Consider the following 16586-nt stretch of genomic DNA (forward strand, 5'->3'; position numbering starts at 1 on the left):
TGCAGCAAAAAGGAACCACCAAAAAAAACATCTAGTCACAGATTAGCCTGAGGTGGTTGTTGATTGATAGAATAATCATTTATTTAACAGTGATATTGACTATATTGATTGTCTAGATAACTTCAGACAGAAGATCAGGTATGACTTCTTCCCCTTTGAGAGGTGGGCTGTAGCCTGTTCTCTCAAGGCAGAGACTTATTCACAGAATGTGTGGGATAACATCTTAAACAGTTGTATTTGCAAATGGGAGAGTCAGAGCTGAGCAGAGCATTGTTCTGTAGCTGGGAAAGTGGAGAACAGGATTGGGAACTCCTTAAGCTAACATTAAGGCTGAAAAAAAAAGTTCTTATCGGATTATAGCTTGACATTTAGACTGCATTTTCTTTTGGTCAGTTTGTAGAGCTGAAAATCCTCTTCTCTTGCTTTCATGAGTGTCAGTTATGCACACGGCAATGTCACAGGTTAATCTCTGTCACAGGTTAATTAATAAATAAGAAAGGATGTCTTTTTTTATTTTACTGAAATCTCTAAAGCTGTGACATGTAAAAGGTTGGCATCTAGAAAGTTCAGAGTCTGGAGAAGATCCCTGATAGCCCTCTGAAGTCGAGTCTTTGATATTCCTTCTGTTGTGTTGTCAGAACTAAGTGCTAAGTGGAGCAGCATCAGTGCTGTGCTGTAGAAGACTGAGTTTGTAAAATATTTTTTTTTAAAGGGTGTTCTGATGCCTGGGATTCCTTGAATTTGATTGTGACTGGTGCTGAGTTATTTTCCAGCTAACTGATTCCTAAATCTCTTTTTGGCAGGTTGCTATTTGGTGTTGTCTTCAAATAGCTCAATTCCTGGAAACTGTGGATAGTGCTCGATCTCCTATTTCAACAGTGCGAGAGGGATGAATGTTTTTCTTTGTAGGAGAGTGTATGTTCGTGCACACAGTGTGTACGTGGAGAACAATTGTAATGTCAGTTTGTATTTAACATGTGTACCATAAAATACAGGCATGTCTTCAAAACATCTTTTTCCTTTTGTTCCTTTGCAGGTGTATCGAGTAGCACCGAATGCTCCTGTGGACGTAATCACTTTACGTGTGCTGTCAGCGCTTTCGGTGAATGCACATGCATTCCTGCTCAGTGGCAGTGTGATGGAGACAATGACTGTGGGGACCACAGTGATGAAGACGGCTGCAGTAAGAATACCATTTGTAACTTGTGTTTGTGAGAGCTGAATGTTTTAACTGTGACAGGTAACTTGAAACAAACTGTGTAAGAAAGCAAGATACTCAGCAGTGAGAGAGCTGCACCCATGGAAAGCATGGGCAGAGACAGTTTCTTCCTTTTGAGTGAGATGTTTCAGTTCTGAGATAAAATCTTAGTGTTGTTCTTTTTTTGTGTACGTGTTCTGATGCAAACTGCACAACACACTGACATTTTTAGAATCAGTTCACTAGGTTTTTCCTCAGCCATTGTCTTTTTGACACATCCCAGCCTGACCGACTTTCCTATAAATATTTTCAGCTTGGATTGATGTCCTCAGGCTGACTGGTTCCTGTAGGTGTTTTCCTGCACTTCTTGAGTCCTGCCTCTGCTTACCTGGTTATGACGGGAACTGTTTTTCTTGCAAATCTGAAGCCCTGCTGTGACGGGAGCCAATTATTCCGTGACATGTTTGCTTCCTGCTCCAGATCATGTTTACAAGCCATAGTCCTGTAGTAATAATAGTAATAAGCAACCTACCAGCTGTCATGCCAGCTTCATAGACTTTCTCTCTTCGGTGTCAGCTCTCTGGCTTGCTGACAGTGGCTGGCTTGGAAGCCTTCGCTACACATGCCCAGAGTAGCTCAGCTGCCTTCCTGCCTAGTGCCAACAGAGACTACTTTGGACAGTCCCTAACGAAAGCTGCGTGCGGGAAGAGGAATGGTTTTCATTCTGCCCTTCTACATGTACTTTGAAGTCCAGTGTGGTGTGAATGAGTCTTACTTCCTGTGGCAAGGGTGAAAGGACAACTGAGTAAACTTGGCCTGAGGATTGATAAATAGTTCTGTTTCTCATAAGATACGCCAAATCCTGTCCTAACCATCCCCCAACAGAGCCGCTTTAGTCTGAATTTAGCATCTGCATTGTGACTCCTCAGCTTGTAAATGTGTAGCTCCTTGGGACGCAGACGTGCTTGCCTAGCTGCATGTGCTGTTGTACAATGCTTGAAAAAATAATTTACTTCTTTTACCTTAAAGCTTACTGAAAGTAGCCTTCTGTTTCCATCTCATTTGGGAACTTCAGGTAATTCCTGTTGAGCTACGAGGCATTCAAGTACAGTAGATGTTTCTTTGTTGCCAGTAACAGTATAGCTACTACACCTGCCAGTCCCACACAAATGTATTTTGTGATGACGTGAGGATAAAAATATCCCAGGCCTTTTACTGAAACTGGTGGAAACTTTTTTTAAAAGAATAGTCTTCCCTCTGTCTTCTCCATAATCACCAGTCTGGAGCTCAGATGCAAGAGCTCAGGTGAAGCTTTGCTTCTAAACTTCTGGTTTGGCTAAACTCAGTTTATGGTTTCTGTTGAAAAGACACCACTTCCATATCTGGTATTTCTTGTGAGTAAAGTTTACTCCATGCTTCATTATTTTATTGGGCTTGGTAAAAGTGCTTTTCCTTTAAAGACATCAAAGGGCATCACAATTAATGCAGTGCCCCTCAGGCATAGCCCTTTTGATTGAAGGATGGTGGAAGATTGGGTGTTGATACCCTTTTTTCTTCTCTTGCCTTTTGTATTTTTGACCAGCAAAGTGCTTAAATGCAGTTTGACAGCGCTGTTGAAAATGCTTTCTGTTATTCTGGAACTAGTCTTTCCAAAAAATGGTTGGTGGAATGTAGTGTCTCCTTTTTTTTCCCCGAGAGCAGGCTAATGGATGCTTTTCTTGTTTCTGGACCTACGGTCCACTTGATGCAGAGCTCAGCAACCCAATCTGTGTGCGTGCACTTACGTGTGCATACAGATATGTAGCTATGTGAGTACAGCTGGGGGGCAGGCTACTCGTAGTATGAACTTCTTGTAATTAGTATTTAAACTAACTCCTCGTTCTTCATATGACTGAGAGTTTGTCTAATCAAACAGTATTGTTCAGCCTGCTGTGATCCAGATCTGGGCACCGGTCACTCACTGTCCTTGGGCACAAAGCAACCTGGGCACTGCAGGCAACAGGGATAAAGTGTTCAAAGGCCAGCGGGACGTGATTGAGGCTGCGTTTCACCTTATAAACTTCCCTTTCCCCCTGCTCTTCCCCCCTCCCCTTCGGCTTGGCCATAAAAGAGCACCCTGTGTAATAGGAGTTGGGAGAGGGGGAGGAATAGCAGGCCTATGGTAGACCTAGCTTTGCTGAAACTTTGGATGATGTCCAGTGTGACCGTGCAGAGGGATGAGCTCAGGGAAATGGCTGGAAGTTCAAAGGCCTTTTTGTGTTGCTCACTGCAAGTTGACAGATGTGCTCTCTTAGGCTGTCGCTGGCCCTCTTAGCTCTTCCCACACGCTCCCTTTCCTTGTGCTTGTTCCCTCTGCCTGGGGAAGCAGGTTAGTTCCTATCTTTGTGGGTGTTTGTCTGTCTTCAGCTCCATCCCAGGGCTTGCCTTTGCTTATTTCTTTCAAGAAAAATACTGCTGCTTTGCACGGATGTGGAGAGAATTGAATAGGGAAGGGGCGGATTGAGGTTTAATTGCGTTTACCGTTGCAGTACCTAATCCTGCTCTGAGTAGTGGTAAAACCATTTTAGTGCCATCTAACATTTTCTCATCGGTGGAAGCAGTGCCTATGAAGGCCTTGCAGCTATTTTAGGAAGTAATAAATGTCCTTAATTTTACCACCGCTAGAAGTGGGGCTGAAGTGCTAGAGCTGTCCCACAGTCATGCAATAATTGCTATCAAAGCTGGGGAGAAAAAATAGGTGTGCTTTTTCCAGGCTTCTGGCTGCTAATCCAGCTTGATAATCCAGTCTTTCTCCCTCTCTGGCAATGGGAGGAATCCTTGATGTTTCACGTGTGTAGCCATGTATTCTTCTAATTGAGGGAGGAAGAAGATGGAAGCGTGGCTTTTAGAGTTAGTTAAAGCAGTAAAATCGCTTAACAAATTATATAGCTATTCCGTGATAGCAGAAGAAAGTATAGTGGAGGTTGCTTGAATGTCCTGCACTGTGTTTTCCTAAGCGTGACACCGTAACTTGTAAATTTCCTCTTAACTTTTGAATTTTCAAATGATTTTGGGGGACATACTTACAACAGCGCTAAACTTTAACCCTGGGCTAATGATATGCCCTCAGCTTTAACTCCATAGGAAGAAAACTCAAAATGTGAAGAAATAAATGACTAACAGAAGGGCTGAACAATAGTAGCCCCAGAACAAAGGGCTGTAGATTTCAACTGAAGCTGACGTGTGTAGAACTAATAGGAAGACATGCAGGAATGTTTCAGTGAGGACAGTTTGCTTTTTAAAGGGGACAAGGGGATCGTGGGCTGGGAGGAGAAGGGCTGGGAAGAAGGCTTAGGGAGACTGCCTCTGCGTGAAAGCTGCTCCTGGAATCTCCTGTGTTTGCCTTTGAAGCATCTGTTTCTGAACATTATTAGATTCAGGTTATGAATTAACACAGATCCTGGCCCGATCCCATTAGTGATTCCTAAGCTTTGTGAAACATCAGCCTTCATTCATTTTTTTTTTTGTCTTAAGTGTTTTTTTTTTCTTTTCATTTTCCTTCCTCCTTTAAAGGAGAGCTCCTGTAGAAGGGGATTTATCTCCCCCCTGGTGTTGTCTGGGTTGGCACATAGTTGCTGTCTGCTAGGGTGGGAATTAGGTCCTCCTTTGTATGTGGCAGTTTGTGTTTTGCTCTCTTTCCCCTGCTCCTGCTCCCCCTCCCCTGTGGTTGAAGCTCAATTTTTATATTTAAGGGAGAGTATGAAATTGGCTGAACTGCTCCCTGTAGGGGTGGAATTTCATTTTGTGTTGTTACCTCATGAAGGGATGCAGCAGTTCAATGGGATAATGGTATCAGCTCTGAACCAGTGCTAATGGCCTAACCCTCTGGGAGCCTGAAGAATTCTCCCCTGGAGAGTCAGCATGCAAATTCCCTTCCAGGCGGCTCCTGTGCAGTCCTTTGGTGATTAGTCACGCTGGGACTGGGCAAAGCAGACAGAAAAGCATATGCTGGGGGGATGGTCTGAGTCCTGAAACTGCAGCTGAGGCCAGGGAAGGTTTGCTCAGCATGCGAAGTATGTATGGGAGCTGCACTTGGGGGAGAGAGGGCTGATCTGTGGGGCTGACTCTCTGAATCCAAATATCTTCCTTGGCTTTGTGTGGAAGCGGTGTTGGGATTTCTTTCCTCTTTCTGTCTGCCCTGGGGAAGAAGAAGGCTTTCCTCCTTCGCTTTGATGCAGTAGCACAGGGCTGCTCAGAGAAAGCACAGCGTGAGGAAGTGGGTCAGCTGCGGGATGACCAGGGTGCTGTCAAAGCTGTGAGGGCGACGGTACAGATCTGTGTGCCTCCCTCCCCTTCGTACCAGTCTGAGGCCTGGAAGTGGCTGAGTGTGATCTGAACGTATACCTACACCAAGACGTGCAAGATGTGATAGGAAGAACCGTTTCCTGAGGGCTGGTGCCACAATCTGTATTTTTTCATCAAGTGTGGTGTTCAGCAGTGATGTCCTGTCAAATCCAGAGATGCCTTTGCCTGCCTTGCTACAGGAGTGGCCAAGGTGATCCACATCTGGTTACCAAAAGGACATCTCTTACAGCAAGTCTGAATTGAACTTCAGTAGTGTATTCTTAGGGTTGGGAGGCTTTTAGGCCAGGCACTCAGTATGAAACGTTGGAGGACATGCTATAAAGGGCTGTGAATGATTCCGTGCGGTGTAATCCATGCTGCTTCCACAGGGCACTGGCAGCAGTCCTGGCCTATGTGGAAACGGAGGGCTGAGGAAGCTGGAAAAGCTGAAAATGTGGCTATTTGTTCTCCTTATTAAATCCTCCTCCTTGTGTGTGTGGCTGCTGTCTTCACCTTCTTTTAAGCCTCCCGCCCCCCTTAGCACCCCCACCCCCAGGACAGCGTTGGCAGGGAAGAAGTAGAGGCAGAGCAGAGGAGTCTGACCCCCTGGTGACAGATGGGAGATGCTGTCGGCAAGCTGGGCTGGGATGAAAGGGTTTCAGGCACTGGCCTCTGCAGCCCGCTCCCCTTCACGTCGCTGATCTTAACGTAGTTCTTTGGAGAACACCTGTCAGGAGCAGCGTCTTGTGCAGCCCCTTCCCTACCACAGCTGGCAGCACTTAAAAGTACGAACCTCCGTGGGGTTGAGGGTTTCTCTCATCCGTGGGGGCAGGACAGAGCTGATGCTCCCCCTTGAATTCCAGCTTTGTGGCTCTGGGCCTCCTTGAATGCTGTGGATTTGTGGTTCCACTCCGTTGCCAGCAGAGTCCTGTGTAGACAAGCGTCCCATACACCCTCTCCCTTGGTCCCTTCTGGAGACCTTTAGGTTTGAACCATCTCGTCCATACCTGAGGCACAGTGAATTTATCCTCAGCAATGGCCGACAAAATGACAAAAAAAGCTGGCAGAGTCCCCAAGCTGAAACACAATTTTTGTGTGTTTTTCTTGTGGCATGTGCCTTGCAAAACCCTGTTCCCCAAACCATTGTTTCTGATGGTTGTTATCCTAAAGAACTCACTGTGTAATTGAAACAGGATGGACTGCACGGGGAAGCATGCAGGAAAATGTTGATATTGTAATTTTCCTTGTTATGAAACAAGTGCCATTATGGGATGATAGCAGGCTTAGGGATGAAAGAGAAAAAAGGAACTCAGTGGGGAATTGTGATGGCTACCCTGTTGTGGGAAGGTCAGTGCTCCTCTGGGGAGGAAAGGCTGACAAACTGCAGACCTATCCTGCCCCACCTCTGAGGTACAGCTCTTCCCTGTGACTTGAAATTTCATGTCTTTTGTTTCTAAGAGGTGTAGCCTTCTCCCATCAGGAGGGAAGGAACTCCTTTTCAGGAAGGAAGCCGGCTGTAGCTCCATACTGAGGTGTTTCTCTGCTCTTGCAGTGCTGCCCACTTGCTCCCCCTTGGACTTCCACTGCGACAACGGGAAGTGCATCCGCCGGTCATGGGTCTGTGATGGAGACAACGACTGCGAGGATGATTCTGATGAACAGGACTGCCGTAAGTCACCTCTCGGAGGGAAAGGGGGTCGTGCCATGCCTGCCTGCCATGGGTGGGGAAAGTTAGTCCACTTTGTTACAGGATTTTAAGAGCTTATCCACTGAGGCAGACCTTTGGCTTGCAATAAGCTATATCCTGCCTCTGACAGAGATGTGTACCTGATGTCTGTAGCCCCCCCGCATTGGCACCTGGCTTGCTGTTCAGATGTGTGTCCTGGGGGAGGGGGTGCTTCTCTGTCCAGCTGGAGAACAGCTTATGCCCTGCAGCTTTGCTAGTTAATGTCCCATGAAGCACTTCCCCGAGCTGAGCGCTTCATGTCCTCCCCTGTTCGTGGAAACGCCTAACCCCTGCCAAATCCAACTGAACTGCCTGTCTGGCTGACTTCCTGTGGCCTCAGGTTCCACTGTCTGACTTCTCTGCTGTGCTGGGTTGTCCCCAGCATCCTCTCCCTTTAATCTGAGCTCACTGAGAGAAAGGTGCTGTAGTTGTGCTCCCCACGCAGACACCAGTTACCATGAGAGCTGACTGACTGCTGCCTTATGAGGTTGCCATCTTCAGAAGAGCTGCCATGGCAGGCTGCTAGCTGTGAGCACTGCTGTTGTGCTTCTGCAGCTTACTGAAACAGAGTGAATTTTGCCCGAGCCCTTGCAGCTCAGCCCCCTCCTTTGCACTTTGTGTTGAGGACAAGGTCTACTTGTGGTAGGCTTCTGTTAGCAAAAGGTGGTCAGGGATGCAACTTCCCTTCATCACAACAGATCATCCAGTCTGTACTTGGCAGCATGTGCCAGGGAGCCAGCACATTGCATAGCCCTTGAGCTTCAGACTCTCTGAAACTGGACTGGTTGCTAGGGCTGGCATCAGGCTGCAGTTAGGAGCAAAACTTTGTGCTGTCTGTTTGATATGATTGCAGCTGCTCAATAAGCATCACTCTGCAGCCCTTGAATTCTACAAAGTTGTGTGCACAGTGCTCCAGAGTTTCTGATGGAGGAAATATAAAAATAAATCTCTTGGCCATAAAGTATTCCATGTCATTGTAACCATTTATGCAATACTTGCGTGATAATGAATTCACTTTTTGATCAGCATTGCCCTGATCTTTGCCTTCCGGGCAGAGGACTGGGAAGCAGGGTCCGGGGATATGACATCCTTGTGTTGCTCTGGGTGAGAGGACTAAGGTCAGTTTTCCAGACTCTTTTCAAAGCTTTCCATAGAAGAAAAGGTATGTAGGTCTGGGTCTGTTTGGTCTTCTGTTTTTCAGAAAAGGTTGGAATGCCCTCATATTTAAGACAACAGTAGAGAAGGGTGTGATCAAAAGTTTTGGAGACTAATGAAAGGAAAAAGGCAAGGTTCTGAGAATAAGAGACTCCTAGGGAGTTGTCCAGACTAGCACTTAACCATAGGAGGGTTTCGGTTGGATTAAGGTCCTCAGGTGCTAATTTTGCAGTCCCTTTTTCTTTCCTCACTGGCCTGCAGACAAGCTTTTGTAGAAGACTGGCAAGAGTGGAATGAGGCTGCATGTACTGGAGAGTTTGGAAGAGGAAGTTGAAATTTTCTCTCTCCCTTTTCAATGAACATTTCCTTTCCTTTGAAGGTAGTTTTGGTATTGTGGGAAAAAAAGGTGTGGAGATAGAATTCTAACAAAGTATTTGTTAGGTAATGATAGACCATATAAATTGCTTTAAAAGCCTGTGTTGTCTCTCTTTCTTGTGGGGTTCACTTAAACCAGGCTTTGGAACTCTGCAAGAATGCTAGCACAGGGTGGATGGCTCCATTATTCTGTTCCAGGTCCTTCCTCCAAGCCATGTTCTCAGGTTTTAGAGCCCACTGTGCTAGCAACTTGCGGTTGCAGTGGAAGAGAGAGACTCGGGGAATATCGCAGTGGCGATCCTGATGTTGTTAGGATAAGGGAAATGAGCTCTCCAACATAGTGGTGTCCTTGGAGGAGGAGGAGGGTGCTCAACCTGTGACATGCCACAGGTTTGGTGTTTTCTAAGGTTAATCTTATTGCCTTGTCTTCACCTTATTCTCTGTCGTGTCCCTGCAGCTCCACGGGAGTGTGAGGAAGATGAGTTCTCATGTCAGAATGGATATTGCATCCGCAGCCTATGGCACTGTGACGGAGATAACGACTGTGGAGACAACAGCGATGAGCAATGTGGTGAGTAGTGGCCCTGCCAATATCATGAATGACAGTGATGGCTGCCTGCCCCATTGGTTCTTGAAAAGGCATCGCACAGACTCCGACCTGTGCAGTTCTAGGCTCCTTTTAGTGTGGCAAGGGCTCACAGCTGGCTTATCTGGGCTGGGCTTGAGAGATACTGTGTTCCCATGGCTGGCTGGGATCTCAGGTTGTGTGGCTTATTTGCCAGGCAAATATCACTTGAGGCTTGTTATTCCTTGACATGCAATTGTGAAGTCCCATGGATTCCTTTCAAATCCAGTGCTCTGTGTCTGTTAAATGAGCACTAATGGTTTTGTCCTGGCACTGCATGACATGGAAATGTATGGTTTAATGAGCAGTCTTGTTTGTCAGTGCCCTAGGAGCTTCAGGAGCATTGTGTGGTTGTTTCCTGGGTACTCTGAGAAAAGACAAGGCTTTGTTTGCATTACTATCTTTGCAGATATGAGAAAGTGCTCGGAGAAGGAGTTTCGTTGCAGTGATGGCAGCTGCATAGCTGAGCACTGGTTCTGTGATGGTGACACAGACTGCAAGGATGGTTCTGATGAAGAGAATTGCCGTAAGTGCTCTCCTTGCTTTGTAACCACAGGAAATAGCCTTTTGGACCTGCTCCTGTCTTGGGGTTTGGCACGTTTTCTGCAGCAGAGATCAGAAACAAGTTAGTCCTGCCTGTACTGGCAGCTATGCTGCCTTCCGTTGTCTACCCCAGAGGGCATGAGAGGAGGATGGTATGCCTCTTGTGTTACCTCACAAAAATACTTAGTCTGTTCCTGGCTGCTTCTCTGTTGCTTCCCATGGCTATATGATCTTGTCTCAGAGCAGGGGGCTTATGCTTTAGTGAATAGAGTTCTATATAAAACTGTAGGAGCTGGAAGGCAGGGAAAAAGGGGAGAAAACTGCTCCCTCTTTTATTCTCTTGTATGTTTCCTGCCTGAAATTTCTTGGGGGACTTTGCCCACTGACAGCATCCTAAGGGACTGCATGTTCCCAGCTGGCATGCTGCAAGGGCTGCCTTCCTGCCCACCCCCTCTTCACTCAGATGCTTTACTCAGGACCTTGTCAGATAAGGGCTGATAGGATGAATTAGTTGGAAGCTGATTTGACTGATGGAGATGGGGGAAGGTGGGAGTGTGAGAACCCACAGCAGTTTTCTCCTCCACCATCATGGGCTTGTGGCAAGTGGAACAGGAGTCTATTATGCCCCTTCCTAACCCCCACTGCTCTCTGCCATGTCTCTGATCTCATTTAGCATCTGTGGACGTTTCAGCGGTCCCTTCCCCCACCCTGCTTTCAAAAGCATTTTGCAGAATTTGTTCTAGATAGCAAGAAACTTCAAAAAGCTCTAGGAGGGGGGGGATCAGGGCCGCCAGCTCCTGAAGGGCAGGGGAGTGGATGCATGGGGGAGTTGTCTTTTATCTCTCCAGATAATGAGAGTTGGCAGCAAGCCAGGGGCTGCAAACATTTCTAAGCTGGGAAAAGGCTCTAAGAGGGAGCCAGACTCTTTCCCTTGCCTTTGCCCCTCTCCTTTCCCTTGCCTGTTGCTCCATGCAGTCCATGCTGGGGAAGCGAGGAAGATGTTTCAACCTTACCTCCTATGGAGGTGGAAGGGCAACCTGAATTCATGCCCCTTCTCCTCTGAGTTGAAATGCTTCTCAAATCGTGGCTGGCAGTTTTCTCTAAGGCATTTTAGGTGTAGGGAACTTCACTAAGAAGCTCACTTTGGCTGCCTCCCTTTCTCTTCCTCAGTGTGGCTGTCAACTTTTCCGCATATCCAGTCCTGTTCATTGTTCATCTAAGACAATGTGGGACTATGCTTTTTTTTTTTGGTGCGGTGGGATGTATAATTGAATCATGCTACATGAGAATTTAAATCATCATCAACTTCGGTTTCTCCTCAGGGAGGCCCAAACACTACTTTCAGATTCCTTTGGTGAGGCACAGGTTAACACCCATGTTAGTAACTAGCCACTGGATACTGGCTGAACTGGAGCTCTTACTACATGCCTGCAGGCTCTGCCCACTACTTGAGGTTGGATAGGCAGGCGTAGTTCAGGTCCCTGATTGCCAGCCTTTGTTTTCCCTTTTGCTGAGTGTATTTGTTTTCTGACCTCCTCAGCTGAAAGACCCATGTGCCTGCAGTTCATTCTCTGGACAGTATGAGAAGAAGTGTCAGATTCTGTTGTGTGGGACTTATATTTTTCATCACTTCCCACATAGTGTACTGCTGAACAGAGAGCCCTGGGCAAATCCTTGACTGCCAGTTTGTTGGGCTCTGCCTAGGGTCATCTGTCTGCCAGTGCTCCTAACTGATAAGGCACAGTTTGTTTTGGCAATAGCTTGAGAGGAAAGGGAGGGGGGAAAATTCAAAGGTCAGGTGCAGAAGCAGGCACCTCGCTGCTTGCTTCCTTTGGTCTTCAAGTGTTTATTTTTGTTAAAATTTTGAAGGAATCATGCCATATTTTAACCTTGCATTCTGATGTGCCCCAGTCCTTAATATAGAGCTACCCCAAAAGGTAGCTTTGTTTTTATACCTGACTTTCAAAGGTTTAATAAACATTTCAAACCTTTATAGAGGGCACAAAGACACAGATAGTATCTTGAGCATAAGAGGGAAGGTGACACTCTTGGATCCTTTTTGTTGCGTTCTCATCAACCCCTTTGTGTTTCTTTAAAGTGAGTTGACCACGCAGTTTCCTTTGTATATAGCTTTAAACTGCCCTTCAGTGAAGCACAAACAGCATTCAAGTTCTTCTCAGCAATACTGGTCATGCAAAGATATGCAGCAATGGCTAGTAATTTCTAACACTCTTCCATTGAATGTTTGCTAGTGCATTATTAGATGGAGAAAGGTTGCATTTAAACTGGCTTGTGCCCTTTTACCTAAGGCATTTTTTGTTTGATTCCCTTGTTAGCATCAGATGTTCCAGCTGCCACCTGCAGCTTGGAGGAGTTCCAGTGTGCATATGGACGTTGCATCTTGGACATCTACCACTGTGATGGCGACGATGACTGTGGGGACTGGTCTGATGAATCTGACTGCTGTGAGTTAGTGCAGGGTGATACACTGGTCCAAGCTTCTGACCTGCAAGCCTAAATGGATTTTGCATTGGTTGGAGAGACAGCTATCAAATTGGTCACGCATAAGCTGACTCTTTGGTTATTAATTTTTTAACTAAAGACAGTGAGAGCAGTGATGGGGATCACTGTGTAGTCAGCACATTTCTGCATGCAGGAATTAAAGCAATTTCCAGGAGGGATCTGTTCAGGACCAAGTTGCACTATAGTGGAGCATAAATGTGGCATTGGGAGATTTCTGGGATGTTCCATAGGTCTGAGTTTACTCTATATTTATTTATTTATTTAACCTTTCCACAGCATCTCACCAGCCATGTCGCTCTGGGGAGTTCATGTGCAACAGTGGCTTGTGCATTAATGCTGGCTGGAGGTGCGATGGAGACTCTGACTGTGATGACCAGTCAGATGAGAGGAACTGCAGTGAGTACTGGGGACTGGTGGGAACATTCTGTTTCTGTGGATGCAAGAGAATATATGGGAGTGTTATCTTTAAAACAGGTCTCTATTGATCCTTCTTGCTCACCTAATTCTCCTTTTTTTGGGGTCCCTCAGCTACATCTATGTGCACAGCTGACCAGTTCCGGTGTAAATCAGGGCGCTGTGTCCGTCTGTCCTGGCGTTGTGATGGGGAAGATGACTGCTCTGACAACAGTGATGAGGAGAACTGTGAGAATACAGGTTTGGCCTGCTGCCTTGCTGCTTGTAGCTAACATTTCCATCCTGGAGGTAATAGGTAGAGAGGCCTCTTTTGGATAGTTTGAGTTCAGCCTCAACTTTCTGTGCTTCCCAAAGTATGAGATGTGTAAACTGTCTTCTACGCTTGCAAACACATGCAGGTCTGTGTGCTTAAACTAACCGAAGTAGAGGTGTTTTCTGGTCAGGTATCAGATCTCTGTATCTTCCTATCCTGCCCATACTCTGTGAATTACAACAAAGCTCTGAAACACTTCCATTCAAACCTGGAAGCATTAATAAAGTTCAAAGTTCCTACTTTCGTCAAACGGACTGAGTCTAGCTCGTGCCTTCAAGGTAATCCTGAATAGCTTTCATGTTACCTTATGAAGCTGCCAAGCAATTTTAACAGGAAATTGAATCAAAAAGGGCATTTTATAAAAGTGAAGAATAAAGTTTTTGTTTTAGATGGCTAAGGGTACCAGTCCTGCCCTGCCTTAGACATTTTCTAGCAAGCCTTTTGCTCTTTCTAGTAACCATTTCCCCTGTAGCTATTTTTCTATATGATGGATATGGAAAAGAAGAGGGTTTTAACAGGCCCAGGTATTGTGGTAAGATCGAGGAAATAACTAGAATCTTCTACTTTTCTTAAATCTTTCAGGTTGTTTGTAGCCCTTGTTGAGGAATAGTATATACTGGTCTGTAAATTTGTCACAGTGAGAAGAGTCCAACTTTGTATACTGACCTGTTTAGATCAGAGTATTTTAAAAATTATGTTTAGAGGTTACAAAAAGGACTTTTTAAACTGCAGCCCTTGTTTGGGCCTGTTGAGGAGGGGACAGTGTGTGTTGTACGAGGATAGATGAGCTCAGAGGACCTGGAGCTGTTGCTCTAGATAAGTCAGCTGGCATGAGCAGTGTGCAGAAGGTGGTGGTGATCCTGGAAAAAGCTATTGTGCTTAAACAAACCGGTAAACCCATTGCCTTTAACTTGATAACCAAGATATTTAAACAAACACTGAAAGAACTGTTGCAACCCAGAAGCCAAATCAAACTTCCAGAGCCACTGAACTTCAACCTCCCCACTCCAAATCAAACCCAAGATGGTAGAGTACAACTATTGTCACCAGAAGGTTGGTTGTGCAGTTCTGCATTAGTTCTACAGTGACAGTCATCAGGTAAAAATTAACTGAGGGGTTCTAGTCCCAGCAGAACATGTACTGGCTCATCTGATGAGAAATAGTGATCGTCTTAATGTCTGTAGCAAGAGTTAAAAGCCTGTGTCACTTCTTGGATTTATATTTTTATTGGCTATAGGGAGAAAATTCCTAGAACACTAGGAGATCAGCTGATGTAAGAATCTTTATCTTCATTATGACAAACGCAGTCCAAGTTTTGGAATCCTTTATAATAAGTATTTCTGTTCTCTGAGAAGTGATTCTGTATGTGATTTGTTATGTTCCCGGTTGGTGTGTCTGTTAGTTCTTATTTGTACTTGATAATCTCACAACTACCCTTTTCCATGCTGTTTGCAGGCAGTCTGCCAATCTAATTGTTTCTTTGCTGATAACTGTATTGTCCTGTTGTACTCCTAGGATTATCAGAGGGTGATGGTTTGTAAACCACTGACAAAGTCAGCTTGAGAGGTACAAGAAATAAGAGGCAACAGGACAGTGCAGTTATTGACAAAGACAATTAGATTGGCAGAGTCCCTGCAAATAGCATTACTTTACTTACAAGAATTTTGTAGAGCCTTCCTGCCAACAGCAGAAGTTGAAGTGTGTAACTCATGTGTGAAATCCTGTTGCCTGAGCTCAGATTTCAGTGATGCATGTAAATCTCATTCCAAGTCCGTCACAGTGCAGTTAGGGCTGGACAAGACGCTCATTCCTAGGCAGGCTTAAGATCCATAGCCGTGCTGGGGTGGCATCTCAGATGATTAAAGTGAAGAACTGACTCTGCTCTGACACATGCTGAGGAGGGTTGTGGAATCTGGAACCAAAGGGAATTAAGCCAGGACCTTGAAGTCATTCTGAGAGTGACTAAATAGCAGAGCTTCCCAATATAGCAGCGTTGGACTCAGTCTGGAGGAGAGCTCACAGGCCTCTGAATCAGCATGAAGATATTTGGAGCAGTAAGGAGTGGAAGATGAGCTGAATTCAAGGAAAGAGGAAGTAATGGATTTGTGCTCATATGTAAAGATTGTAGCAAATCTTAGAAAGTGTTCTGTGTCCTTTTCTCCACCATGACTGTTGTTGAATCAGTAAACTCTGTTGTTTACTTTCTCCTTCCTTTTATTGCAGGGACGCCTCAGTGTGCCCCAGACCAGTTCCTGTGTGGGAACGGACGTTGTATTGGACAGAGGAAGCTGTGCAATGGGGCAAATGATTGTGGAGATGGTAGTGATGAGAGCCCGCATCAAAACTGCCGTATGTCAATAACGGACTCCAAGTCAAGTTTTAAATATAAATAGGGGCACTGTGTGTGGGAGTCTGTCTGGTGTTGCCGAAGGATGTATGTAAGGAAGAAAGCCTGGGTTGTGTTAATGGGAGAGAGTGTGGGTTGAAGACTGAGGAAAATGACCTTTGTGGTTTTGCCAATTGCATAGTGTGAAGAAGGAATAATGGGGAGAAGTTTATGCTTTCAGGTATCAGAGTTTGTCTGCAGAGATAGTGAATCCCAAACCATATTATTCTGAGTTTCATTGTCCGGATCTTGGGAAGGGCTAATACCCCTTGGTTGTGGCCTGCAGGGGAGAGTTCTGACCGCAAAGAGGCAGCTTCCAGCACAGTTTATGTCCATTCTGTGTTACTTAGCCTGTTCTGAAGTGTGGCTACTGCCTAAGTGCTGAGGACACAAGCAGCTGCCTTGTAGTTTCAGCTCAGTTATCTTCATGCATTGCTTTTACAGGTCCACGAACGGGGGAGGAGAACTGTAATGTCAACAACGGTGGCTGTGCTCAGAAGTGCCAGATGGCACGAGGGATGGTGCAGTGCACCTGCCATACAGGTTACAGGCTCCTGGAAGATGGACGATCATGCCAAGGTGGGTTTTTGGAGCAGTAGCCTCCTCCCTGCTGCTTTGATGTGCTTGGAGTTGATGGCTATGATAGGTTGCAAATCAGAGCATGAAAGCAGAAGCATCCTGTCAGGGAGGTTGCCTGACTTGTTGATGATATAATGGTAATTTTCTCCCTTTGTGTGTGACATGCAGATGTGAATGAATGTGCTGAGGAAGGTTACTGCAGCCAAGGCTGTACCAACAGTGAAGGTGGCTTCCAGTGCTGGTGTGAGCAAGGCTATGAACTGCGGCCTGACAAACGTAGCTGCAAAGCTCTAGGTAAAGAGGAATTCAACCTTACTCTGGTGCATGTGTGTTGATACGTACATGTTGTTCTCATAACTTTGTCTCTAATGCTTCGTTGGCAGCATTATGCTGTTCACTGAGCCAATGTGTGACACAGTAAAGTAC

At 45.7% G+C, this 16586-nt stretch overlaps 1 protein-coding gene across 3 annotated transcripts in view; it reads left to right on the forward strand.

Moving 5' to 3' along the window:
- Positions 1 to 902: 902 nt before the first annotated feature.
- Positions 903 to 16586, forward strand: part of LRP4 (LDL receptor related protein 4) — a 37889-nt gene continuing 22205 nt past the window's right edge. For all 3 annotated transcript variants that reach the window (XM_035329224.1, XM_035329225.1, XM_035329226.1), the window contains exons 1-11: positions 903 to 936; positions 1037 to 1183; positions 7074 to 7190; positions 9235 to 9348; positions 9812 to 9928; positions 12282 to 12410; positions 12745 to 12864; positions 12997 to 13122; positions 15419 to 15544; positions 16026 to 16160; positions 16329 to 16454. In XM_035329224.1, the coding sequence (XP_035185115.1) occupies positions 918 to 936; positions 1037 to 1183; positions 7074 to 7190; positions 9235 to 9348; positions 9812 to 9928; positions 12282 to 12410; positions 12745 to 12864; positions 12997 to 13122; positions 15419 to 15544; positions 16026 to 16160; positions 16329 to 16454 (1276 nt within the window). In that variant the 5' untranslated portion in view covers positions 903 to 917. The remainder of the gene's footprint in view (positions 937 to 1036; positions 1184 to 7073; positions 7191 to 9234; positions 9349 to 9811; positions 9929 to 12281; positions 12411 to 12744; positions 12865 to 12996; positions 13123 to 15418; positions 15545 to 16025; positions 16161 to 16328; positions 16455 to 16586) is intronic.

Source organism: Oxyura jamaicensis, chromosome 5 (genome assembly GCF_011077185.1).
Source record: "Oxyura jamaicensis isolate SHBP4307 breed ruddy duck chromosome 5, BPBGC_Ojam_1.0, whole genome shotgun sequence".
Classification (NCBI taxonomy): domain Eukaryota; kingdom Metazoa; phylum Chordata; class Aves; order Anseriformes; family Anatidae; genus Oxyura; species Oxyura jamaicensis.